At 36.7% G+C, this 27,872-nt stretch overlaps 1 protein-coding gene across 5 annotated transcripts in view; it reads right to left on the bottom strand.

Annotated features, from left to right (window-relative positions):
* The window catches only part of LIN28B (lin-28 homolog B), a 151,247-nt gene that overhangs the window by 47,278 nt on the left and 76,097 nt on the right, over positions 1–27,872 (bottom strand). For all 5 annotated transcript variants that reach the window (XM_070223617.1, XM_023650862.2, XM_070223620.1 and 2 more), the window contains one exon: positions 12,548–12,732. In XM_070223617.1, the coding sequence (XP_070079718.1) occupies positions 12,548–12,732 (185 nt within the window). The remainder of the gene's footprint in view (positions 1–12,547; positions 12,733–27,872) is intronic.

The raw sequence follows: 27,872 nt of genomic DNA, 5'->3' as shown, positions 1-27,872 counted from the left end.
TTTGAAATTTTAAGAAAATATTTTAAATGTAGAGGATTTAGAAGACAACAAGGTAACACTCCTATTGAATAACCGGATGCTAGTAACTGGAGGCAAAACATTAAATTCAGCAGAATTTTAATACAGATTCAAAAAAATAAGCCCACTTTCTTTTGTAAGTAGTTTATGCAAAATTAAAGCATAATCTTTAAAATTATTTTATATTTCTTGCCACAAAGACATAAAAGATGGGTCTACAATATACATGAATATTGGAATGGAACAAATAAGTTCTCTTGAGTGATGGAACCAAATTTTGAATTTGTTAAATATTTTAACACCAGGTAATAAAAACGTTAAAGTTTCAATTTTTTAACCTGAAATGACAGAAATTACATTAAAATTTCTAATTTAAAAAAGATTTTAGGGGCTGGCCTGGGGGTGTAGCAGTTGGGTTCGTGTGTCCCGCTTCAGTGGCTTGGGGTTTGTGGGTTTGGATCCCAGGCGTGGACCTATATACCACTCATCAGGCCATGTTGTGGAAGCATCCCACAAACAAAATAGAGGAAGATTGGCACAGATGTCAGCTCAGGGCCATTCTTCTTCAAGCAAAAAGAAGATTAGCAACAGATGTTAGCTCAGGGCCAATCTTCCTCACCGAAAAAAAGAAGATTTCAAGAGAAAAGATATTCTTTTCAACAGACGGTGTTTGAACAATTTATATTATTCAAAGGCCAAAAATAAGCCTCAACCTAAACCTCACATCTCATACAAAAACTAACTCTAAACAAATCGTAGATGTAAATGCAAAATGTAAAACTAAAACACCACAAGAAGAAAACATGGGGAAAAAAATCTTTGTGGCCTAGGATTAAGCAAAGATTTCTTAAACACAGCAAAAAATAAACATGACATAAAATAAAAGATTGATAAATGTCTTTATCAAAATTTAAAACTCTTGCTCTGTGAGAGAGTTTAAGAGATTGGAAAGACAAGCTACAAACTTGGAAAAAATATTGCAAATCATGTATCTGACAAAGGGCATGTAAACACAATTTATATAAAGAGCTCTCAAAATGCAACAATAAGAAAAGAACCCAGTAAAAAATGGGCAAAATATATGAACAGACACTTCACCAAAGAGGATATCAGGATGACACAAAAATACAAAAAGAAGCTCAATACCAGCAGCCATTAGGGAAATGAAAATTAAAATCATGATGAGATATCATTACACGTCTATTAGAAAGGTTAAAATAAAAAAATGCTGACAGCACCAAATGCTGACAAAGATGCGAAGCAGTTGGAATTCTTATATTGTTGGTGGGAATTCAAAAGAGAACAACCAATCTGTAAGAAAATTTGGCAGTTTCTTATAAACTTAAACATACACCTGTGACCATATTATTGAGCAATCCCACTGCCAGATAAATGAAAATTTATGTTCACATGAAAACCTGTACACAAATGCTTGTAGCAGTTCTATTCATAATTGCCAAACTGTAAACTATTCAAATGCCCTTCAGGGGCTGGTCCCGTGGCCGAGTGGTTAAGTTTGCACGCTCCGCTTCAGCGGCCCAGGGTGTCACTGGTTTGGATCCTGGGTGCGGACATAGCACTGCTCATCAGGCCACTTTGAGGTGGCGTCCCACATGCCACAATTAGAAGGACCCACAACTAAAATATACTACTATGTACTGGGGGATTCTGGGAGAAAAAGCATAAAAAATAAAAAAGAAGATTGGCAACAGTTGTTAGCTCAGGTGCCAATCTTTAAAAAAAAAAAATGCCCTTCAACAGATGAATGGATAAACACTGTTATACCCATATAATGGAATACTATTAAGCAATAGAAAGGAATAAACTAGTGATACACTCAACAGTGTGGATGAATTTTGAAGCCATTATACTGAGTGAAAAAAGCCAATTTCAAAAGATTACAAACAAACTAAGCCCAAGTTAGTAGAAAAAAGGAAACAACAAAGATCAGAGTGGAAATAAATGAAATGGAGACTAAAAAGATGATAAAAAAGAGCAATAAAACTAAGAACTGGTATTTTGAAAAGATAAACAAAATAGACAAACCTTTAGCTAGACTTACCAAGAAGAAAAAGAGAGACGACTCACATAAAATTAGAAATGAAAGAGAAGACATTACATCTGATACCAGAGAAATACAAAAGATCATAACAGACTACTATGAATTATACACCAACAAATTGCACAACCTATAGGAAATGGATAAATTCCCAGAAAAATACAACCTACCAAGACTGAATCATGAAGAAACAGAAAATCTGAATATAGTAATTACTAATAAGGAGATTGAATCAGTAATCAAAAACCTCCTAACAAAGAAAAGTCCAGGACCATACGGCTTCACTGGTGAACTCTACCAAACATTTAAAGAAGACTTAATACCAATTCTTCTCAAACTCTTCCAAAAAATAGAAGAGGAGGGTAACACTTCCAAACTCATTTTATGAGGCCAGCATTATCCTGATACTAAAAGCAGACTAGAATACCGTAAGAAAAGAAAATTACAGGTCCATATCTGTGATGAACATAGATGTAAAATCCTCAACAAAATATGACAAAATTGAATTCAACAACACATTAAAAGGATCACACGTTACAATTAAATGGGATTTATTCCAGAAATACAAGGATGGTTCAACATCTGCAAATGAATCAATGTAATACACCACATTAAGAAAATGAAGGATAAAAACCATATGATCATCTCAACAGAGGCAGAAAACACATTTGACAAAATTCAACATCCATTCATAAGAACCCTCATTTACTAAAATGAGTATAGAGGGAACATACCTCAATATAAAACGAGCCATTTATGACAAGCCCACAGCTAATATCACACAATGGAAAAAGCTGAAAGCTTTTCCTCTAAGATCAGGAACAAGACAAGGATGCTTACTCCCACCACTTTTATTAAACACAGTAGTGGAAGTCCTAGCCAAAGCAGCTATGCAAGAAAAAGAAATAAAAGTTATCCAAATTGGAAGGAAGAAGTAAAATGGTCTCTATTTGCAGAGGACATGATATTATATACTAAAACCTCCAAAGACTCCACCAAAATACTGATAGAACTAATAAACAAATTCAGTAAAGTTGCCAGATACAAAATCAATATACAAAAATCAGTTGGTTTCTATACACTAACAATGAACTATCAGAAAGAGAAATTAAGAAAACAAATCCATTTAAAATTGCATCAAAAAGAATAAAATGCCTAGGAATAAATTTAACCAAGGAGGTTAAAGGTCTATACACTTAAAACTATAAGACATTGATGAAAGAAATTGAAAACGCAAATAAATGGAAAGACATTCTATGCTCACAGATCGGAAGAATTAATATTGTTAAAATGTCCATACCACCCAAAGTGATCTACAGATTCAATGTAATCCCTTTCAAAATTCCAATGGCATTTTTCACTAAAATAGTACAAACAATCCTAAAATTTGTATGGAACCACAAAAGACTCCAAACAGCCAAAGCAATCTTGAGAAAGAACAAAGCTCAAGGCATCATGCTTCCTGATTTCAAACTATATTACAAAACAATAGTAATCAAACAACATGGTATTGGCATAAAAGACACATAGATCAATGGAACAATGGAACAGAATAGAGAGCTTGGAAACAAAGCCACATATAATACGTCAGTTAATTTAAGATAAAGAAACCAAAAACATACAATGGGGAAAGGATAGTCTCTTCAATAAACAGTACTGGGAGAACTGGGCAGACACATGCAAAACAACTAAACTGGACCACTAGCTTACACCATATACAAAACCCAAAATGGATTAAAGACTTGAACGTAAGACCTGAAACTATAAAACTCCTAGAAGAAAACATAAGGTTTAAGCTCCTTGACATAAGTCTTGGAAATGATTTTTTGGATTTGACACCAAAAACAAAGGCAACAAAAGAAAAATAAACAAATGAAACTATATCAAACCAAAAAGCTTCTGCATAAGTGAAACCACTAAGAAAATGAAAAGGCAGCCTATAAAATACACCCAGCTGCCCATGGTTGCTAGTAATGTAACTTGTGTGGCCACTATGGAAAACAGTATAGAGGTTCCTCAAAAAATTAAAAATAGAATAACCACGTGATCCAGCAATTCTGCTTCTGGGTATTTACGCAGAAGAAAGGAAACCATTATCTTGAAGAGATATCCGCACCCCCATGTTCATTACAGCATTATTTACAATAGGCAAGACATACAAATAACCTAAGTACCCACTGATGAATGAACGGATGATGAAAATGTTATACATATAAACACACGTGCATACATACATACACACTCAACGGAATATTAATCAGCCACAAAAAAGAAGGAAAACTTGCCATTCAGGACAACATGGATGGATCTTGAGGGTACTACGCTAGGTGAAATAAGTAAGACAGAGAAACACAAACACTCTAACACCTCACTTATATGTGGAATCTAAAAGAAAAAACAAACTCACAGAAACAAAGAGGCTGGTGGTGACCAAAGGTGGGAGTTGGAGGGTGAGGGAAATAGGTGAAGGTGGTCAAAATGTACAAACTTTCAGCTATAAAATTAATAAATTCTGAGGTTTAATGTACAGCAGAGCGACTAAAGTTAATTATACTCCATCGTATATTTGAGAGTTGCTAAGAGAGTGAATCTTAGAAGTTCTCATCACAAGAAAAAAAAATTGTAACTATGTGAAGTGATGGATGTTAACTTGTGGTAATCATTTCCCAATATATACATATATGGAATCATTATGCTGAACACCTTAAACTAATACAATGTTGTATCTCAATAAAACTGGTGGGAAAAACATTTTTATTCCAGGCACAAACAGACAAAATTACGGTGATGGAGAATAGGTCACTGGTTGCTAAGAGTTATAAGTGGAAGAGGAGCAAGAATAAAAGAGAGAGTTTTTTGGGGTGATAGACTATTCTGAATCCAGATTATGATGGCGACCACATGAAGCTATACATGTGTTAAAATTCATAGAACTGGACACCAAAAGAAAAAAAGTCAATTTTACTATAGGACAATTTAAAAAATAAAATAAAAATAACACTCCAAGCAAACAAAATACACAGAAATATACCAACACTTACTTTCTCTTTTAAGAGAAATTAGCAGAAATTCTAGCTTTCTAGTACTTCAACAAATCAAATCAATTATTTAATATCATTATTTTAAATATTTTGTAGGCTATAAAATGCATTTGAAAGTATCTTATGTCAGTAATTAAGAAGTACTCAAAAAATGATGAGGACTTGTCAAAAGGACATAGAAACCAGCTCGAAGGGGCTGTTTCTGGCTGAATCTGGGAAATTTGAGCATTAAAATAAATAATAATGGTTACAGACTATAACTCATTGGAAAAAACAGAAACCCAAGGTGTGCACTAATATAATAAATAAATGAAAAATGGCAAGTTTGATGAAGACTGGGATATTTACATGGTGTCAAAGTGTATCCCCACAAAATGCTAATAATTACAAAAGGGAAAAGTAACTTTAAAGTGGAAAAGCTGGGCAGACACCATCGTGACCAAGAGGTCAGAGACATCATCATCAATAATGGGAAAAATCAAAATTGTATGCCATCTGATAGGATACAATAAGAAGGACAGAGCGTCACTTCCATGACATTCTTGTCAAAGATGAACAACCTCAACCTAATCATAAGAAACTATTCGACAAACTCAGACTATGATCTGGATTCACCCTGGTGTTTTCAAGCTTGCTCCTCTGACCCTTATATTGCCTATAAATTCAAAGTCAGACTGAAAGGATTTTGTTAGATTCAAGTTAACCATTTTTGGCATAGTACTTCCAATTTATAGGCAATATAGCTGTGTTCAATAAACAAGTTTAAAGAAACTAGAATAAATCCAGATTATGGTACATTCTACAAAACAATTGGCCTGAGGCCAGCCCTCTGGTCGAGTGGTTAAGTTCATACACTCTGCTTCAGGGGCCTGGGGTTCTCCAGTTTGGATCCTAGGTGTGGACCTACACACTGTTCATCAAGCCATGCTGTAGTGGCATCCCATATAGAGGAACTAGAATGACTTACAACTAGGATACACAACTATGTACTGGGCCATGGGGAGAGAAAAAAAAAGAGGAAGATTGGCAAGAGATGTTAGGGCCAATCTTCTGAAAGAAAAAAAAATTGGCCTAGAAGAACATGTGTGTAGGGAGGCACTGTTTTAGATTACAAGAGACTTAAGACATAAAAACTAACTTAAAGTCATGTTCCTTAACTGGATTCTGATTTGAAAAAAATAGCCACAAAAGATAAGTTTTGAACTGGGGAAATTTTAATATGGACTGGATACTAGATGCTACTAAGGAAGTATTATTTATTTTGACAGGGATGATATAGCATGATATTACAGTGTTATGCATCTGTAATATATTTTAAAACTTTAAAAACTTTTCACAAAAATGTTTATAATTATTGATATATATGACATGGGTATATATATATGGATGTTGACCATACCATTTTTTTATTCTGAAAACTTTCATAATGCAAAGTAAAAATAAAATAAAATGGGAGAAAATCATAAGAATAATCATAGAAAGTATTAAGAAAAAACAGTGTAACAGAAATTAATCCAAGAGCTGGTTCTTTGAAATACAATAAAATACTTAATAAAGCAAAAGCGTAAGGAAAAAACAGGCAATGGGAAATAACTAGAAAATATAGAATATTTTAAGATTTTTGAGGCTACTTTACATAATTATGCTAAGAAACATGAAAATCTGGATCAAAGCACAATTTTATTCTCATTATTAAAGGTGTCTCAGCAAGTAGACATGGTTAATGACCATGGGAAAAATCAAGAAAGTTACCAAAGATCTCTGAAGTCTTTTAAACATTTAGAGAGCAAATCACTGCCTTGGTAACTGTTCCAGCCATCAGCTAACACTGTTGCATCTTGTTTTCTCATTGTTTCAGTTTCTATACAGGAGTCTCTAGGCTTATTTGAATATTTTATTGCAGTTTGTATCCATCATTTTATAAAAACAAGTGGCACAGGGAACTGCTAATTCTAGTGACAAAAATGATGGACATCCTGTACTTAGTTAGAAGTCATTAGATATCAAATGTGTAAAAGCTTTAATCACAATAAGAACACAACAAACAACAAACGTCAGCAGTTGGAGCAGTTATTCACCCCCTGACCACCACCAACTTCTACCTTGTCAGCTCATTCCTTCTAGTACTCCAACTTCAGCAATTCTTTGACCCCATTTGCAACCTACACACCATGAGCCTGACACTTTTTCAATGTCTTTACTCCTTAAACAGTTTATATTCTATGATCCATCATTGCAACCGCTCCCTTGCATACACCCTCAGTGTCCTCGCTTCTTTCCCTTTGTCATTCTCACTACCAAAGCCCCAGCTGTAGTTAAATCCATCTTTCTGCCTGTTTCACAGCTGTAGCCATTGAAGTCAACAATGGCAGGAGAAAAAACAGGATCACACTGCCCATTAACCTGAAGTGGGTTTTTTGTATAATCTGGAATTCTAACTTTTCTCTATAATGCGTTCACTCTTCTATTTTCCGATTTCATACCTTCTCCTTTCTTTTTTAATTTTGAAACCTCCTCTTTGCTTCACGTTTCCCTAGGAAAACAGCATAAAAAGATGAGAAATCTTACCTTATTCCATCTTCACATCTACCTACCCACCCATATGTGTACCCGTATGCTGTGCCTTACCTCCAGTTTTGAAGAATGAACCATCTGTCCTCGCTAGCTCTCTCAGTTGTGCTTTAAATCCTGATCCTCTCTCCCACTCAAGGAAATCACTCCAGCCATTGCCCTCCCTCCCCTGCATGTTCAATCTTTCCTTTTCTACTAGACCATTCCCACTGGCAAATAAACATGCTATAATTTCTTCCCCTCAGATACTGCTTCATTTTTCTGCTCCCATTTAGAGGAAAACTCAAAAAATGATCTGTTCTTGCTGTCTCCACTTCCTCTCCTTTCCTTCTTTGTTGAACACAACACACTTAGGCTTTTACTCTCGCCAGTCCACTGAATCTGCTCTTGTCAACTACACCAATGACTTCCCTGTTGCTAAATGGTCAAGTGTTGTTGGTAATCTTACTTGATCATTTCACCATGAGCACTGTTTAACACTACTGATACCCTCTCCTTGAAACACTTCTTTCCTTGACTTCTGAGACAAAATCTTCTCTTGATTCTCCTCCTCTTTCCCTTTTTCTTACTTAGTGCCCTTTGCTATTCCTCCTACTCTTCCTGATCCCCTAAATGAGGGAATGCTCCAGGGCTCAGTCCTCTTCTCTTTCCTATGTATGCTCACTCTGACGGAGATTTCATTCAGTCCTAAGGCTGTAAATATCACCTTTTTTGCTGAATACCACCAAATTTTTATCTCTAGCTTGGAACTCCATCCTTATGCATCCATCCACCTAATCTACATTTCCACTGGGATGTCTACTATACATCTCCAACTAAATATATCTGAAATCATGATTTCCTGCTCCTTCTCTAGTCTTCTTCATCTTGGTAAATGGTTCTTTCATCCTTCCGGTTGCTCAGGCCAAACAAACCCTGAAGTCATGCTGAACACTTCACTTTCTTTCACAGTCCACATATGATCCGATAGCAAATCCTGCTGTCTCTACTTTCAAAACATATCAAGATTTTTGTTTACCACCTCTACTGCCACCATCCTAATCGGAACCACCAGTATCTCTTTCCTGCATTATCGGAGCTGCCTCCTTAGTGGTCTCTCTGCTTCCATTCTTGCCTCTCCACTTTGCGTTGTCATCACAGCTGCCAGAAGGATACTTTAAGGAGATAAATCAGCTCATGTTACTTGTCAACTTAAAATTTTCCAATGACTTCCCATCTTCCCCCAAACCAAAGTCCTTACAATGGTTGACAAGGTCCTACATGAAGGAATGTCCTGCTGTCTTACTTCTCTATTCTCACCCTCCACTACTTTCCCTCTCTTACTGATTCCAATCCAGCACACATGTAAAACATGCCAGAACTGGGGCCAGCCCAGTGGTGCAGTGGTTAAGTTAGCAAGCTCTCCTTCAGAAGCCTGGGTTTTGCCGGTTCAGATCTCCGGTGCAGACCTATGCACCACTTATCAAGAGATGCTGTGGCAGGTGTCACACATATAAAGTAGAGGAAGATGGGTATGGATGTTAGCTCAGGGCCAATCTTCCTCAGCAAAAAAAAAAAGAGGATAATTAGTAGCAGATGTTAGCTCAGGGCTCATCTTCCCCCCAAAATAAAAAATTACAAAAATTAAAACATGCCAGAACTATACTTAAAGATTTTACCTCAAAGACACGGGAAAATAAAGGATTTTGTTTTATTTTATTTTACATTGCTTTACTTGTATGTATATACTATCTCTCTCTTTGGGAACAGAAAATCACTTTAACAGGTAAGTGTATCATTACACCTTCACACATTTTCATGGACTTTCTTTTACACAAAATGAGCTCTTAAAAATGTAGATGAGGGGCTGGCCCCGTGGCCGAGTGGTTAAGTTCGCGCGCTCCGCTGCAGGCGGCCCAGTGTTTCGTCGGTTCGAATCCTGGGCGCGGACATGGCACTGCTCGTCAGACCACGCTGAGGCAGCGTCCCACATGCCACAACTAGAGGAACCCACAACGAAGAATACACAACTATGTACCGGGGGGCTTTGGGGAGAAAAAGGAAAAAATAAAATCTTTAAAAAAAAAAAAAAAAAAATGTAGATGAAAACTGAATTTATTCTCTTACTGATGGCTTTTCAAACCAGTGTGAAAATATAGACCAGACAATAAATGCTGTTGAGATAACTAGCTAGCAATTTGGAGAGAAGAGAAAAGAAAATCCAGATACTTATAGTCCTCCCTTCAAAAACAAATTACATACAAAGAGAAGAGATAGTTAATGTAAAAGATGAATTAATAAAAATTACATTAGAAAATATAGATGAATGAAGTATATTTTTAATTTGGTAGTTTGGAAAGCCAGATAGCAATCAAGTCAGATAGCATTAAGGAAAGCGTGACAGACATGTCAGTATAAAAGTTCAAAACTTCAATACTATTTTTAAAAGTCACTAAAATTAAAGCTAAAATACATTTCACAAGCAAAAAAAAAATATTATCTATTTGAGACAAAAGGTTAACATCGTAAATATACAAAGAGAATGTGAGATAATAGAAAATATATATTGGTCTCTGCCCCCAGTTCCTGACACAGAGCTCCTAAAACCCTTGTAACTTCCTGAGTGATAAGAAGACTAGAAGCATCTCTTGTTCTAATGTTGGTCTCTGACCTCTATTCCTAACACAGGGCTCCTGAAACCCTTGTAACTTCCTGGGTGATAGGACTGTCTTGTTCTAATGAGGCAACTCCGGGTGGGTTCCTGGATGGCTGGATGGGGGCTGGTCACCGGAAAGAGCAAGTCACAATTAGAAACTTGGAATTTTCAGCCACAAACCTACCATTCTCTTAAGAAGGGTGAAGGGCTGAAAATGGAGTTAATGATTGATCATGCCTATTTGATGAAGCCTCCATAAAATCCCAAATGTATGGGGTTCAGAGAGCTTCCAGGTTGGTGAACACATCCACATTGGGAGGATGATGTACCCCAGCTCCACAGAGACAGAATCTCCTGCACCTGGGACCCTCCCAGAACTCGCCCCGTGGATCTCTTCATCTGGCTGTTCATCTGTGTCCTTTATCATATCCTTTAACAAACTGGTGAATGTAAGTAAGTGTTTCCCTGAGTTCTGTGAGCCACTCTAGCAAATTAATCAAGCCTGATGAGGGGGTTGTGGGAACCTCCAATTTGTAGCCAAATCCAACAGAAGCTTTGGGTAACCTGGGGACCCACCACCTGCTTTTGGCATCTGAAGCGTGGTGGCAAGCAGTCTTGTGTGAGTGAGACCTTAACCCGTGGAATCTGATGCTCTCTCCAGGTAGATAGTGTCAGGATTGAGTTAAATTCTAGGACACCCAGCTGGTGTGATGGAGAATTGATTGGAGTGGAGAAAAATCTCCACACATTTGGTGACCAGAGGTGAAGTGTTCTGTGTAAAAGTAAAGGAGACACACAGGAGAGAAACATATTCAGGAAGAACTGGGTTTTTCCCAATATAGGAAAGCAGAACACTGAGTTTTTTCCTAAACAGAGAACTTACAAATCAATAATAGCAAATGAAATTCTCAACAGAAAAATGAGCCAAGAACAAGAAACCTACAATCCATAGAAGAAAAAAATAAAAATGAGGGGCCAGCCCCATGGCCGAGTGGTTGGGTTTGCGCGCTCCACTTTGGCGGCCCAGGGTTTCGTGGGTTCGGATCCTGGGCACGGACACGGCACCACTCATCAGGCCATGTTGAGGCAGCATCCCACATAGCACAACTAGAAGGACCCACAACAAAAAAATATACCACTATGTACTGGGGGCATTTAGGGGAGAAAAAGCAGGGAAAAAAAAAAAAGAAGATTGGCAACAGTTGTTAGCTCAGGTGCCAATCTTTAAAAAAAAAAAAAAGGTTAAAAAAATAAATAAAAAGGAAAACGAACATATATTTAACCTCTAATCTAATCAAAAGATGCAAAGGAAAAAATGAGCCGCGTCTCTTAACCTATGTAATTGGAAAAGATTAAAAAGATGACATCATTCAATGAGCAGTCTCACTTCTGAAGGGGTTGTACATTAGCCCTAATCATTTCTGGAGAGCAGTTTGGAAATCGACATCAAAATTTTTAAAGTGCATAGTTTTCGATCCAGATTTTTCACTATTAGGTATTTGTCCTAAGGATCTAATCAGACAATTTTTCAAACATGTACATATAAGGATCCCCACTGTGGTACTACTGATACATTCAAAATACTGGAAACAGTCTAAATTTAGCAATTAATTTAACATAGCCTTGTTTACATTTTGGTTCATTCACACAGTGGGAGTTTATGCAGGTGCTAATGATTGACATGAAATGTTCCATGATATACTGTTAAGTTAAAAAAACAAATCCAAGTTTCAAAAATACTGCATACATATTATGATTCCCACCTCTAGTCAGGATTTCAAATGATTTTTTTCCTGACTTCTTTACAGTTTTTTATATTGTTTGAATTTTCTATATGAGTTATCTTTTAAAAACAGACAAAGCAGTAAGTGTATCTGCATTTGAAAAAAAGTGTTAAGATGTACAGAGGGGCACTTCTGTTTGTTGGGAACATCAGCTTCTTTCTCATTTGTGGTCTCAGAACGGTCTGGTGGAAATGATAGTCAGGAGACTACCTAGTGCTCAACGCTGAATGAATGCTCAGTTAAGTACATTCTGCAGACAGTTCAAACTGCAAGAAAGCCTATATTGATGAATTCTATTCCACTATGTGGCAGTGGTGGTATTTTATTTTATTTTGGCTGGGCTATGCAAAGTCCAATAACATCATAAAAATATAAGTAAATTTTCAGAAATCTTTTCCAAATACAATAAAGTCATAAACTAACGAAGTAAAATGATTACCTATCTCCCTTTGGTTTTCTTTTCTGTAGTGTCTTCCCTTTGGGTCTTCTTTCACTTCCTAAACAGGGGCTCCCACCAGGTCCTGTTACCCGTATTGATTCAAGGCCTTTGGAAGATTTTTTAAATGTGAATTCCACCGGTTCTCCTTCTTTTAGGCTTCTAAATCCTTCCATGAATAATTTGCTCTGTAAAGGGGGAGAGGGAGAGAGAGAGAGAGAGATCATGATGATTAAAGCTTTACAAATTATCTCTATGATTTTAACATAGAAAGATATTCTCTGTTACCCATTACAAAGTATAAAGTGTTTTTTTTTTCAAGTTCAGTACAAGTTATACCCTTATAAGTTTCCTGTTGCAATGCTGGTAGTGGGAGGACAAACTAATATCATTTTTTAAAGGCAATTTGGCAATACTTAAAAAAATTTAAATACGCATATTCTTTGGCCCAGCAATTCCACTTCAAAAACTCTCCTACAGACATATTTGCACAGAGGTTCGGAAAAAAAAAAAAAAGACCCGTATCAAATTCACTACAGCATTGTCCGGTAAAAATATTACAACTACCCTAATGTCCATCAATGGAAAACTGATTAAATAAATTATAGTAGAGCTATATAATGCAACACTGTTGAGCCACTAAAAGAAGATCTACATGTATTAGTGTGGGAAGATAAACGTAATATTGTTGAGCAAAACAATTAAGGGTAGGGGCTGGCCCAGTGACGAAGCGGTTAGGTTTGCACCTTCCGCTTCGGCGGCCCAGGGTTCACCAGTTTGGACCCTGGGTGTGGACCTAGGCACCGCTTGGCAAGCTGTGCTGTGGCAGGCGTCCCACATATAAAGTAGAGGAAGATGGGCAGCAGATGTTAGCTCAGGGCCAATCTTCCTCAAAAACAAAAAAATTAAGGGTAAAGAACAGTGTGTCTACCATAATGCCAACTATGTAAAGAAGTTTTTAAAAGATACATGTTTTTTTACATAGAGATGGGGTCTGGAACAACAGACAGCAAATCATAAACAGTCATTTTCTCCAGTCCTTTTATGGGAAAGTTGGAAAGTTTTCTGACATACACATTATTATACTGTTTGAGCTTTCTATAATTTGAAAGGAAACAGATTTTTTATAAGTTGAAAGATAGTTGATTTCTGCAAAAAAAAAGTTTCCTTATTGCAAAAGTGTAATCTTGGTTACAAATATTAATAGGCTTTTTCTACCTAACTCTCTCCAACAAAGTCAATGTGCCAATTCAAAATATACAAAAAAAATTAAATCATTAGTTTTATGTATTTCTTCAAATCTCCCTATGTAAATTATTTTACAGATCCAACTTGGCATATCAAGTAGCTTTAAAGACTTTTCTGCATTTCGGGGCAAAAGGAAGCAAAACTAAATATGGTTGGAAACTTTGGTGCAAGTCTAGTTCTTTAAGTAAATAGCTATGCACTCTGAAGGAGCCATTTTATCTCTTTTCTATTTATCTATAAATTTAAGGGATTTGAGTTTCCCCACATATGTCCTGAAGAACAATGTTTTCAAAAAAGACTCCATGAAGAAAGGATTTTGTGGGTAAATAAATATGTGAAATGCTCTATGTTGTTTCTCCTTAGTTAAGTCACATTAGCATATTAAATAGTCTCTGAGCTTCCATACCCTCCCCTCTAACTACCACCAAAATAAAAATCTTGTTTGTGTTTAATTCAGCAATTTCCCGACCTAGTTGATCCCAGAGCCCTTTCTTTATAAACACAGATAACTAACACACTTAGGGAAATACTGGACCAGAAAAATCTTCACCCCTCCTAAGTCCATGACATTAAAGGCAGCTAAATAATCACCTATAACCAAATAATTACAAGAAACAAATAAAACGACACTTCAAAATTAAATGCAAAAGGAGACTATGCCTTATTAAAGCAATATGACACAAGAAAACAGAGTTTCTAACCAGTTTCTAGTCAGGTTATCTGCCACTGAGAAATCCCTCAGCTGGAAGTCTGCGACTCAGCAGCACATTTTCTGCTGTCTGATACTATGTAGAAATCAGAAAAAGAAATCACAACTGCCTACACTCTTTTAAAAAAACAAAAAAATTATTGTTTTTAAAGCTTTATGTAACATTTCCCAATCTTCTATTTTTTTCTCCTCATTAATTATAAATAGCTCTTTTGCTTTCATTTCCTTTCTCGCTCCCCACTCAAGAAAAGTGTAGGGGCCCGCTCCGTGGCCGAGTGGTTAAGTTCGCGCGCTCCGCTGCCGCGGCCCAGGGTTCGGATCCTGGGAGCGGACATGGCACTGCTCGTCAGGCCACGTTGAGGTGGCGTCCCACATCCCAGAACTAGAAGGACCTGCAACTAAGATATACAACTGTGTACAGGGGGGGTTTGGGGAGATAAAGCAGAAGAAAAAAAAAAAAAAAGATTGGCAACAGTTGTTAGCCCAGGTGCCAATCTTTAAGAAAAAAAAAAGGAAAGAAAAGTGCAGATTATCAAATCAGATAAACTGCAGCACAGGTCAACTGTTGAAACTCAGAAAACAAAGGAACAGTAGTTTTAATTAGAACTATCGTATGTTCACGTTTTGCTTCTGTAATAAAAATTCTATCACTTACTTCCTTATGGTTCCTAGTGTATGGGTGCATTTAATTTGATTTCATTCTCTACTATTACAATTTTTGATAGGTATCATTTATAAGTGAAGTGCTTTTCCAAATCTAAAGTAAAATTCCACTCTTATGGACCACTAAGTTCTGGCTATTCTTCATGATATTCTGAAAGAATACTTTTTGGTATTCTATCATATACTCCTCCTTCCCCAAATTAGTACATAAGGCAATTTAGATTCATAATAATTACCAAGAAAATAATAATATCCCCAAGAAACTAGAATGGCTTTGCAAGAAAAAGACAAGGATTCACGTAGAATACTCTATCTTTACTACTATATCAAAATTGCTACTACATAGATGGGAAAGGTTTGTTAAAAGACAGTGAATTAGTTCACATTTCTTCACAAAAATCAACTTCACCCTTTGACTTGACAATTTTTATTAAAGGTGCTTCCATTTTTCCAGTCACACTGGTTCCACTCCTTAGTTTTACCCAAACCATTTAGTGACTCTTGGACATTCTTACTTCATAATCTCTTTCATCTGCTCCAGCAATTTCACTGGATTGCCACCGCCCTACTTCAGGTCTGACTGTCTCCTAGCTGGATAAGTGTAATAGTTTTTCATTGATACTTCAGCATCAATCTCCTCCCTACTCCACAGCACCTTCCACACTGCATACTCTCTCTGAAAAATTCTCAGCCTGTCAGTCTCCTGTCTCAAAGATCTACAATACCTCTCTTAGATTGTAGGTGAGACCATTCATAACCTTACCTCTAACTATATTTCCTATCACTCTAAAACACAACTTCTCCATGAACAAAGCCAGCTGACTTGTACTTCACTGGACACACTTCACGTTTTCTCACATCTCTGTACTCCAGCTTATACTGGTGGGGTCACACTCTCCTAGTCTTAACTGTCTATAAAAATCTTACTCAAGGGGCTGGCCCCGTGGCCAAGTGGTTAAGTTCGCGCGCTCCGCTGCAGGCGGCCCAGTGTTTCGTTAGTTCGAATCCTGGGCGCGGACATGGCACTGCTCATCAGACCACGCTGAGGCAGCGTCCCACATGCCACAACTAGAAGGACCCACAACTAAGAATATACAGCTATGTACCGGGGGGCTTTGGGGAGAAAAAGGAAAAAAAAAAAAAAACTTACTCAAGACTCAAGGCATTGTTCAAATGATCCTTTATGCAATCATCCTCAATTGCCCCAAGCTGGAAATTCTTTCCTCTTTCATTTAATTGCTTCTTCTATATACTTTTTATAATACACTGCTGTGTAATGTAGATATTTGTGGACATTTTATTTCTTATTTGCTTTTTTTGGCTTTATCTTCTCCTGAAGGCCAGGGATGGTGATATATATATCTTAGTATTACCCAAAGGTCTTAGAATAATGCCTGCAAATAGCTGTCATTCAATACTTAAAAGCCTTCTAGATTTGACATCACTAAGATCCCTAAAGATGATTTAGTCCAACTCTCACTCGAAAAAAAAAAGGTGGACTGAACTCTAAGGTATTAAGTGAATTGCTCACGCAAAGTCAAATTTTCCAGCTCCTACTTCAACTACATAAAATAACTTTTTGTATTTTTAGTGTCACGGTGATACTGTGTATGGCAAATTTGGACTAAAATGCTGATAGGGTTATAATGGTTCATGGTAATACATTATTCTCTGACTCCATTCAGAAGTTCATATAGATCTATTTTCCTTGTTCTTCCCTTTTCTACCCATATTTTCTAATCATCTTCATTGATATGCCTCACAATCCATGATGTTCTGCCTGTGTGAACTAAGAATGTAGATTTATGTAGATTTTTGTTTAATCTACATGGAAGACCTGTACAAAGCAGGACTTTCAGTGTCTGGGTTTACATTGTCATCTGAGACACTTGTTTGGACTAAATAAAGGTTTATTCTCTATAGGAGAGAATTGCAATTCTTGAATGAATAAATGAACAAAGGAATGACCAAATGAAGGAAGAAGCATTTAGAAGAAGTTGCTGACATGCCTACTAAGACATAAGGCACTTAAAATGGGGACAGGCCAATTGTAAATGTGCATGTGTTAAGTTAACTGATCTAACACGTCTAATTTGCATTCCTCTTCCTCCCCCCAAAGAAGCTTCCCTTTCTTCTCACTTCCTTTTATTCCAAAGTTTTAAATTCATTGTGGCACAAGTTTATTTCAGAATTATATAAATACTGACTTTCAATGTCCTTGCTATACTCCGTTTCCTCTTCTCAATCATTTCTAAATGACTTTCAAAGAATATGGATTCAAGGAATATGGAGTCAAATGAGAGCCATCCAAAGGCTATACTTTATTTACCAAGTATTTCCACCTAAGGTTCCAGTTAGAAATGGGATTACTTATCTCTCTTGGCACATGCTTTTTCTCTCCAAGTAGACTGGGAAGGCACTGAGGTATTGCTACAGTTTTATGCTTGGTTCTTCGTAGAAGTAAGAGTATATTTTCTTCTCCAGGAAGCATAAGCTGACTTGCAGTTCAAGATGGCAGGCTGAATAAACATGTGCCTAATGTTACTCTTTAAAAGCCATCAAAATGACAGTAAAATAATGATGAAGAGAATGAGAGGGGTGCCATCAACAGAAAGCAGAATTCAAGAAATTTTTGGAAGTTAGAGAAACTGTTGACTGGTTAACTGAGCTGAAGGAGCCACACCTGAACAAAACTAACAAAAGGGACTGCAAGAGAAGTAGGAACCAACATTCCTAACAGCACCCAGAGATACTATGCTGAGACATAACATGTACAATGAAGAGCAAAAGAGAACAGGGGGATCAATGAAATGTCTGTATACGGACTAGATAGCCATTTCATCCTCCCACTCCTATTCCTATCTACACACGCGAAAACAGCGAAGCATGACCCCAGTGCAAATAACGTGAGAGGTCTCTCCTTAAGAGACTGAAGGAAATATCTGGGCAACTGATGAAATACTGAATCCTACACACAAACTCATGTTCATTCGTACAGCTGGGAGGCCACCGGTGCAAGAGCTGGCTCCCTACCCACTCGACCTGAAATCATTCCTACCCCTCCTTCTTACCCCTCATTCATATATCTGAAGGGTCAACCAAGAATCACAAAACATGCAGCACAACAAAGAAAGGCCCAGATAAAAGAAGGAAAAAAAGAAATTTTATACACCATCTAATTAGTATCTTCAGAGATATTTGAGATGATATAACATCAATAAAACAAGAGCAAAAACAACCAGGGAATTAAAAAATCACTCTCAGAAAGTCAAAAACGATGGCGGAACTTAAGTGAGTTGGAAGTAAAAGGTTAGAGAATCTCTGGGGACATAGAATAAACAGACCTCCCAAAATGAAATATATGACAGAAAAGACCAGAAGTCCCGAGGATGAATCCAAAAGGACATACATCCAACTTGAACTAGGGTCCCTAAGAGTGAGATTACAGAAGATGGAAAAAGGAATTATGAAATGAATAATATAAGACAATTTCCCAGAGCTAAAGGGAATACCAAGGAGAGGTCTCTAACTAGGTGAAGGCATTATGGCAGCTACTAAACATGGGTACATTTCTGAGTGCAGGAAGAGAGAGGGAGATTTTCATGAGACTGAAGATAGTAACCCAAACTGAGCTAACGGTTTAACCATATGCTTGTGTAGCAGGATAGCTAATACATGTTTACCGAAGGCAAGGAGCTTAGTTTAGGTGTATGATTGTGAAGGGAGTGACCAAAAACGAGGCTGGAAAATGCAAGTAAGAGCCAGATAATGGAAATTTTGGATTGACATCCTAAGCATTTCTTTGTGTCTAAAATAAAGACCACTGATACTTTTTTGCTTTTAGAAGTAGCAAGATCAAATCTGTGTTTTCAAAAATATAACTTCTTTGGCAATACCTTGGATGCGGAGACATGACAAATGTATGTGGCCATCCCTGTTACAAGGTAACTGTCACAGTCTTAGCAAGAGATTGTTACAACTAAACTGAAAAATGAAAGGAGGAATTGGTTTTGCAAAACACTTCAGAAGTTATACGTATCACTTGCTATAAATTATTACTTGCCCCATGTAACAATTTCTTGTTAACATGGAGAGTCATGTGGTAAGAGTAATACAAACATCTTTCCCAGCCTGCTCCAAGGGCTTCATCAGAAGGAGGACTATCTAACATAGTCGGCTGGGAGACAACAAATGTAAAAATCAAAATCTGGCATTTTTTAAACTACCAATCCTTGAACAACTCAATTAATATCTTGACAGCTGACTTTCTCCAACTATAACAACAATAAATTTAAGTGACTCACTCCATTATTAAGTAGCACAATGAGAATATAATTAAACGTTAAATCCGTTGCATGGGTTTCAATCCAATAAGGTAGGGTGATAAAGGTATGTTTAAAAAAACCAGATTTCTGGAATAACAGATAATATTAGTAGGCTGAGGAGTAGAAAAACCTTAATGAAAATTCAAATATATGTATTTCTTTTCAATATTTTAAGACTATTTTTTCTAAGATATCAGTGGAAAAATACACGATTAGTGAAGGGCAATTAATTACTACAAAACATGCAGTGGTAGACATATTACATGATGTGCATGAGTAATGGCCAAGACTCTTAAGGACTATATGTTTTTGATTTACATGCCAAGATACTCCAGAAATCATTAAGTCTGAGGCATTCACAAGACCACTACAGAAAGATCAATGGACTAAATACCAGAAGATGTGGGATCTAGCCTTGGCTCCACAACTAATGTGTCACACAACCAAAGACAAATTGCTTACCATTGGGTGAGTCTCCTTCTTTTCTTTGTGTTGTAGAATACAGATCTCTATCCTTTGTTACAACATTTTTTTTTTCCAATTCTATGACTTCACTCTGTCTATATAGACACAGATGGAAACGAATGGGTAACTATTTTTTAGTCAATGTTGCAACTTCCCTTCATGTATTCTTTATTTCTCAACTTACTGAAGAGGAGAAAGATTTTAGTTCTTAGTTAACTCAAATCCCATAAGAAAACAGAAGGGAAAAGAAATATGTGGCACTGTAGAAGTTGACATTTACTCAGTTTTACCTCAGAAAGTAAAATTCAGGTTAGCCTCAGTCAAGTCACTAAATTTCACACAAATAGGATCAAAAATAATGAAATTTTTCTACTTTTCCTGAATATTAAAGAAAGCCTTAAGGAATTCCCTCCATCTGGCCTATACTTCAAAACTGAGAACACACTAAAACTGGCAACACTACTAGAATGGCATTTAAAATGCATAATGCAGGACTGGCCCAGTGGTGCAGTGGTTAAGTTCACATGCTCTGCTTCAGCAGCTCAGTGTTCGCAGGTTCAGATCTGTAGCGGACCTATGCACCGTTCATTAAGCCATGCTGTGGCGGCATCCCACATAAAAAGTAGAGAAAGATTGGCAGAGATGTTAGCTCAGGGCCAATCTTCCTCACACACACAAAAAAAGCATAATGCAAAGCATGCAGGGATTAAAGCTGGATTTGAGTCCCAATCCTGCTACTTATAACCACAAGCTGCATGACCACAGGCACATTAAAAAAACCCTGTGCCATGGTTTCCTTATCTATCAACTGGGGATAATAATCTCTTCAAGGAATAAAAAATATCTACTACAGTTATTGCTAGATTCCAAACCATTAATGTAAAATGCCTAGAACAGTACTGAGCACATGGAAGAGCAGCTCGATAAATAGTTTATACTATTTTTATAAGCATCCAGTTTGCTCCTGTACCTGCTGACCCAAGTACCAGAGAGATAGAAGAAAATATACAGGTTTAAGAACTTATTCAAAAACAGGCACTGTGCTGAAGCTTTCACTTGTTATCTCACGTGATCTAAACTATCCATGCCCCTGACCCCTACTTGGCAAATGTCTGCACATTACTGAGTTTCAGTTTAAACATTATCTCATCTTCAAACCCTTTCATGACTTCCTAGAGCAAATACAGGTACTCTTTTTCCAGTCCTCCAATTATACACGGCATATATCACCATGATAACACTTATCATACTGCATTATCATATGTCTGTTGATTAAAAAGGCTACAAACTTCCTGAAACGAAGTATCATAATTTTTCATTTACATCCCCATGCCTAAAACCATCCCTGAAACATAGCAGGTGCTCAATATATATTCAAGGCAGAGGAGGAGAATCCAGGTGGTGGAGAACAAAGGAAAGAGGGAGGGAGGGAGGGATGCAGGACAAAGTAGCTGTGATTTTCTCTCTTTTAGATGAGGATTTTGAAAGACTCAAGGTGTAATGTGATGAATGGTGGAATCAGGACTCAAACCCAGATCTTTGACACCAAAAGCCCTTGTATACCATGATGCCTAGTCTAACATTCTCCAGAATATTTCAATTGTACCTCAACATCATAATCACAATATCAAGGTTTAGAATCTTGAAGCTATAGGACTCTCGCAGGCCTCCCTACTCAACTCATGCTCATCTTTTATTCTTTTAATTGTTTTGTTTCACTTTTTTAAATTTTCTGTAAAACTTCTTAGCTGATACAATGAATTGTAAGAAATTAATCCTTTTATTGTAGGACATCTAATTTTATTGTTTCTCTTTGAAAATAAGAGGTACTTAATACATGATGGCTACAAAGGAAATTTTTTAAAATCCTATCAAATCTAAGCTTCAATGATATTCATGCTTCATCACATTGAAAGAATTCTATATTTCAATTAGATCTCACTTACAAAAAATACATCTTGGGGCTGGCCCCATGGCTGAGTGGTTAAAGTTCCACACACTCCACTTTGGCAGTTTGCAGGTTTGGATCCCGGGCATGGACCTACTCCACTCACCAGCTATGCTGCAGAGGCTTCCCACATACAAAATAGAGGAAGGCTGGCACAGATGTTAGCTCAGGGCTAGTCTTCCTCAAGCAAAAAGTAAAGAGGAAGATTGGCAAAGGATGTTAGCTCAGGGCAAATCTTCCCCACCAAAAAATGAAAATCTCAACATGGTGCTGGACAAACTGGACATCCACATGCAAAAAAACAAAAAAAGATTCTACACAGTTCCTACACCTTTCACAAAAATTAACTCAACCTGAATCACACACTTAAATTTAAAATACAAAACTATAAAACCCATAGAAGATATGATAGGAGAAAACCTAACAACCTTGGGTATGGCCATGACTTTTCAGACACAACATTAAAGGTATGATCCATGAAAAAAATAATTGAATAGCTGGACTTCATTAAAAGTAAAAACTTCTGTTCTGCAAAAGACAACATTCAGAAAAGAAGATAAGGCATAGACTGAGAGAAAATATGTGCAAAAGATACATCTGATAAAGGATTGTTATTCAAAGTACATAAAGAACTCTTAAAACTCAACAATAAGAAAACAAACTCCTTCATTAAAAAATAGGCCAAAGACCTTAACAAACACCTCACCAAAGAAAACATACAGATGGTAAATATGCTTAAGAAAAGATGCTCCACATCATGTGTCATCAGGAAGATGTAAATTAAACCAACAATGAGATATGATTATACGTCTATTAGAATGGCCAAAATCTGGAACACTGACAACATCAAATGCTGGTGAGGATATGTAGCAACAGAACTCTCAATCAGGGCTGGTGTGAATGCAGAATGGTGCAGCCACTCTGGAAGACAGTTTGGCAATTTTTTAACAAAACTAAACATACTCTTATCATACAATCCAGCAACTGTGCTCTTTGGTATTTACTCAAAGCAGGTGAAAACTTACATCCAAACAAAAACACACATACGAATGTCTATAGCAGCTTTATTCATAACTGCCAAAACCTGGAAGCAACCAAGATGTCCTTGAGTACATGAACTGATAAATACACTGTGGCACATCTAAACAATGGAATATTATTTATCACTGAAGAGAAATGAGCTACTAAGCCAATGAAAAGACATGGAGGAACCTTAAATGCATATTACTAAGTGAAAAAAAGCCAATCTGAAAAGGCCACGCATTTTATATTCTAATTATATGACTTAGTGGAAAAGGTAAAACTATGGAGAAAGTAAAAAGAATTGGGGTTGGGGTGGTGGTGAAGGAGTAGGGCACAGAGGGTCTTTAGGGCAGTGAAAATACTTCATTAAGATACTATAATAATGAGTACATATTATACATGTGACCAAACCTATAGACTATACAACACCAAGAGTGAGCCATAATATAAACTATAGACTTGGAGCGATTTTGATGTGTCAATGTAGGTTCATCAATTGTAACAAATGCACCCTCTGGCAGGGGATGTTGATAATGGGTGAGGCTATGCGAAGGTGGGAGCAGCGGGTACAGGCATACCTCAGAGATACTGCAGGCTTAGTTTCGGACCACCAGGATAAAGCAAATATCACAATAAAGTGAGTCCCACTAATTTTATGGTCTCCCAGTGCATATAAAAGTTATGTTTACACTATACTGTGGTCTATTATGTATGTAGCAACATTATGTCTAAAAAAACAATGTACCTACCTTAACTAAAAAATACTTTATTGCTAAAAAATGCTGACCATCATCTGAGCGTTCAGCCAATACTAATCTTTTTTGCTGGTGGAGGGTCTTGCCTCAATGTTGACAGCTGCTGACTGATCAGGGTGGTAGTTGTTGAAGGTTGGGATCTGTGGCAATTTCTTAAAATAAGACAACAATGAAGTTGGCCACATCAAGTGACTCTTCCTTTAACAAATGATTTTTCTGTACCATGTGATGATGTTTGATAGCATTTTACACAGAGTAGAACTTTTTTCAAAATTGGAGTCAATCGTCTCAAACTCTACTGCTGCTTTATCAACTAAGTTCATGTAACGTTCTAAATCTTTTGTTGGTATTTCAACAGTCTTCATTCACAGCATCTTCATCAGGAGTAGATTCTATCTCAAGAAACCACTTTCTTTGCTCATCCGACTTCTTATCTGTTAAAGTTTTACCACAAGATTGCAGCAATTCAGTCACATCTTCAGGTTCCATTTCTAATTCTAGTTCTCTTGCTATTTCCACCACATGTGCAGTTACTTCCACCACTGAAGGCTTGAACCCCTCAAAGTCATCCAGGAGGGTTGGAATCAACTTCTTCCAAACTTCTGTTAATGTTGATATTTTGACCTCTACCTGATTCACAAATGTTCTTAATGGCATCTAGAATGGTGAATCCTTTCCAGAAGGTTTTCAATTTATTTTGCCCAGATCCATCAGAGGAATCACAATCTATGGCAGCTATAGCCTTATGAAATGTATTTCTTAAATCATAAGATTTGAAAGTCGAAATTATTCCTTGATCTATGGGCTGCCCAACAAATGTGTTCGCAGGCATGAAAACAACATTAATCTCATTGTATATCTCCATCAGAGCTCTTGGGTGACCAAGTGCATTGTCAATGACCAGTAATATTTTGAAAGGAATCTTTTTTTCTGAGCAGTAGGTCTCAACAGTGGGCTTAAAATATTCAGTAAACCATGTCGTAAACAGATGTGCTGTCACCCAGGCTTTGTTCTTCCATTTATAGAGCACAAGCAGAGTAGATTTAGCATAATTCTTAAGGGCATGAGGATTTTCAGAATGGTAAGTGAGCGCTGGCTTCAACTTAAAGTTACCAGCTGCATTAGCCCCTAACAAGAGAGTCAGCCTGTCCTTTGAAGTTTTGAAGCCAGGCACTGACTTCTCCTCTGCACCTATGAAAGTCCTAGATGGCACCTTCTTCCAGCTATTTCAACTATATTGAAAATCTGTTGTTTAGTGTAGCCACCTTCATTAATGATCTCAGCTAGATCTTCTGGAGAACTTGCCACAGCTTCTCCATCAGCACTTGCTGCTTCACCTTGCACTTTTATGTTATGGAGACAGCTTCTTTCCTTAAACCTCATGAACCAATCTCTGCTAGCTTCAGACTTTTCTCATGTAGCTTCCTCACCCTTCTCAGCCTTCATAGAATTGAAGAGAGTTAGGCCCTTGCCCTGGGTTAGGCTTTGGCTTAAGGGAGTGTTGTAGCTGGTTTGATCTTCTATCCAAACCACTAAAACTTCCTCCATATCAGCAATAGGCTGTTTTGCTTTCTTATCATTTGTGTGTTCACTGGAGTAGCACTTTTAATTTCCTTCAAGAACTTTTTCTTCGCATTCACAACTTGGCTAACTGGTGCAAGAGGCCTAGCTTTCAGCCTGTGTCTGCTTTTGACATGCCTTCCTCACTGAACTTAATAATTTCTAGCTCTTGATTTAAAGAGAGAGGTGTGCAACTCTTCCTTTCACTTAAACACTTAGAGGCCATTGTAGGGTTATCAATGGCCTAAACTCAATATTGTTGTGTCTCAGGGAATAGGGAGGCCAGAGAAGAGGGAGAGAGCTGGAGAATGGCCAGGTGGTGAAGCAGTCAGAACACATACATCATTCATAATAAGTTTGCTATCATATATGGGCACGGTTCACGGAGTGGAAAACAATTACAACAGTAACATCAAAGATCACTGATCACAGACCACCATACCATACTATAATAATAGTAGAAAAATTTGAAATATTGTGAGAATTACCAAAATGTGACATAGAGACATGAAGTGAGCAAATGCTGTTGAAAGAATGGCGCCGACAGATTTGCTCGACACAGGGTAGCCACAAACCTGCAATTGTAAAAAATGCAGTATCTGCAAAGTACAATAAAGGGATGTTCAATAAAATGAGGTATGCTGTATACGGGAAATCTCTGTACCTTCCTCTCAATTTTGCTGTGAATCTAAAACTGCTCTAAAAAATAGTCTTAAAAAAGGGGCATAACTTAAAATGTCATGGAAATAAATAACAATGACTGATTTTTTAAAAATACATCTCTGATTTTACTTGGCAGTGGTAGACTATCAAGTCTATGTACATTATGAAAAATTTAAGGATGTATACTGTAAACCTAGGGCAGTGTTTCTCCACCTGTTTCTCATTATGCCCCTCATAAGGAGCCTTTTTTCCTATTTGCCTCCCCCCATGAAATTTCAATAACACAGATATACTGAATATTTGTTTATGTTCTGTGGCTCTTTGGAGGGCCACAAACCATGTCATATTTAGGAGGTTTTTGCTCCCCACCCTCAAATCCAAGTTTCACCCTCTTGTGATCTCCTCCTCTTTGAGAATGCACGCCTTAGAGCAACGACTAAAAGTAATATAGAAAAATATAGTTAAAAAGTTAACAGATGAGCTAAAATGGAACTTTAAAAATAACATATCAGCAGATAAGAAGACAGAAATGGAAGAAAAGAGATAAAATAGAAAACTTAAAAAAAAGAGGATGGAAAGGACACACCACCAAAACAATAAGCAACGAGAGGCCTACAGCTGTGTTAATAACAGTAAAAGTGATTTCAAGTCAAACAGTATTACCAAAAATGAAGAACGAATTATTTCTTTTCATAATGAAATAATTATTTCATTTCATAATAGTAATAGAGCTTGGGAAACATAAATCAATAACTGACAGAATTATAAAGAGAACTAGACAAATACTAATCATATTTGGAGGTTTTTTATAGGCAACTCTCAGCAGTTGACAGAACTAGAAAAAAAGCCACTTAGGACAAAAGAAGATCTTAAAAACCATTATTAACCATTTTGCCCTAATTGACATTTATACATATATACACAAACTGCACCCATCAACTGCCAATATAACTTTTTGCAATTCCACGTGGCCCATTCACCAAAATAGACCATAAGCTGAGCCATTAAAAAAGTCTCAATATATTTCAGAACATCTTAAAAAGTATATTCTCTAGTTAAAACAGAATTAAAATAGAAAGCAATTATCAATAAGATAAACAAGTACAAATATTTGTAATTAAAGAAGATACTTTTGATGAACCTGATAGATGAAAGAAGAAATTACAAGGAAATTCAAAATTTTAATGATAATGAAAAATACAACATATCAAAATTTGTGAGAGGTTGCTAAAATTATCCATAAAGGAAAATTTACAGATTTAAATGCTTATATTAGGAAAAAAAAAGGAGGTCTCAAATCAGTGTGAGAGTTTCATCTTAAGAAGCTAGAAAAAAAGAGCAAAGCAAATCCAAAGTTAGTAAATGGAAGAAAATAATATGAGTATAAATCAATAAAATAGGGGGAAAAATACAGATAATGAAGAAACCCAAAAATCAGCGCTTTCAACAGAATTGACAAACCCCTAGGGTAGACTAATAAAAAGAGGACACAAATTACCAAAATCAGGAATCAAAGAGGGCCTATCATTACCAATCCTAGAGACATTAAAAGGATAATAAAGGAATACTATGAATAAATGATTGCCAATAAAACTGACAACTTAGCAGAAATGGACAATTCTTTGAAAATTAAGGCAACAATTGAAAGAGAAAATAAAGTAAAATTCAACAAAACCTCTTAGCAAACTAGGAAAGAAAAAAACATCCACAATCCAGTAAATGACATCTATGAAAAACCCAAAGCTAAATCAAACTTAATAATGAAATACTGAAAACTTTCCTGCACAGATTACGAATAGGGCAAGGATGCTCACTCTTGCTATCTCTATTAAACATTGTGCTGAAGGTTCTAGTCACTGCAATAAGGAAAAAACAAAAAGGCAGAAATATATTTGGTCTTTGTCCCACTTTCCGGCACAGAGCTCCTAAAGCCATTGGAATTTCCTAAAGGTGTCTTTTGTTATGTTAA

This window comes from Equus caballus, chromosome 10, assembly GCF_041296265.1.
Source record: "Equus caballus isolate H_3958 breed thoroughbred chromosome 10, TB-T2T, whole genome shotgun sequence".
Taxonomy (NCBI): Eukaryota; Metazoa; Chordata; class Mammalia; order Perissodactyla; family Equidae; genus Equus; species Equus caballus.
This window is presented reverse-complemented; position numbering and strand designations above follow the sequence as displayed.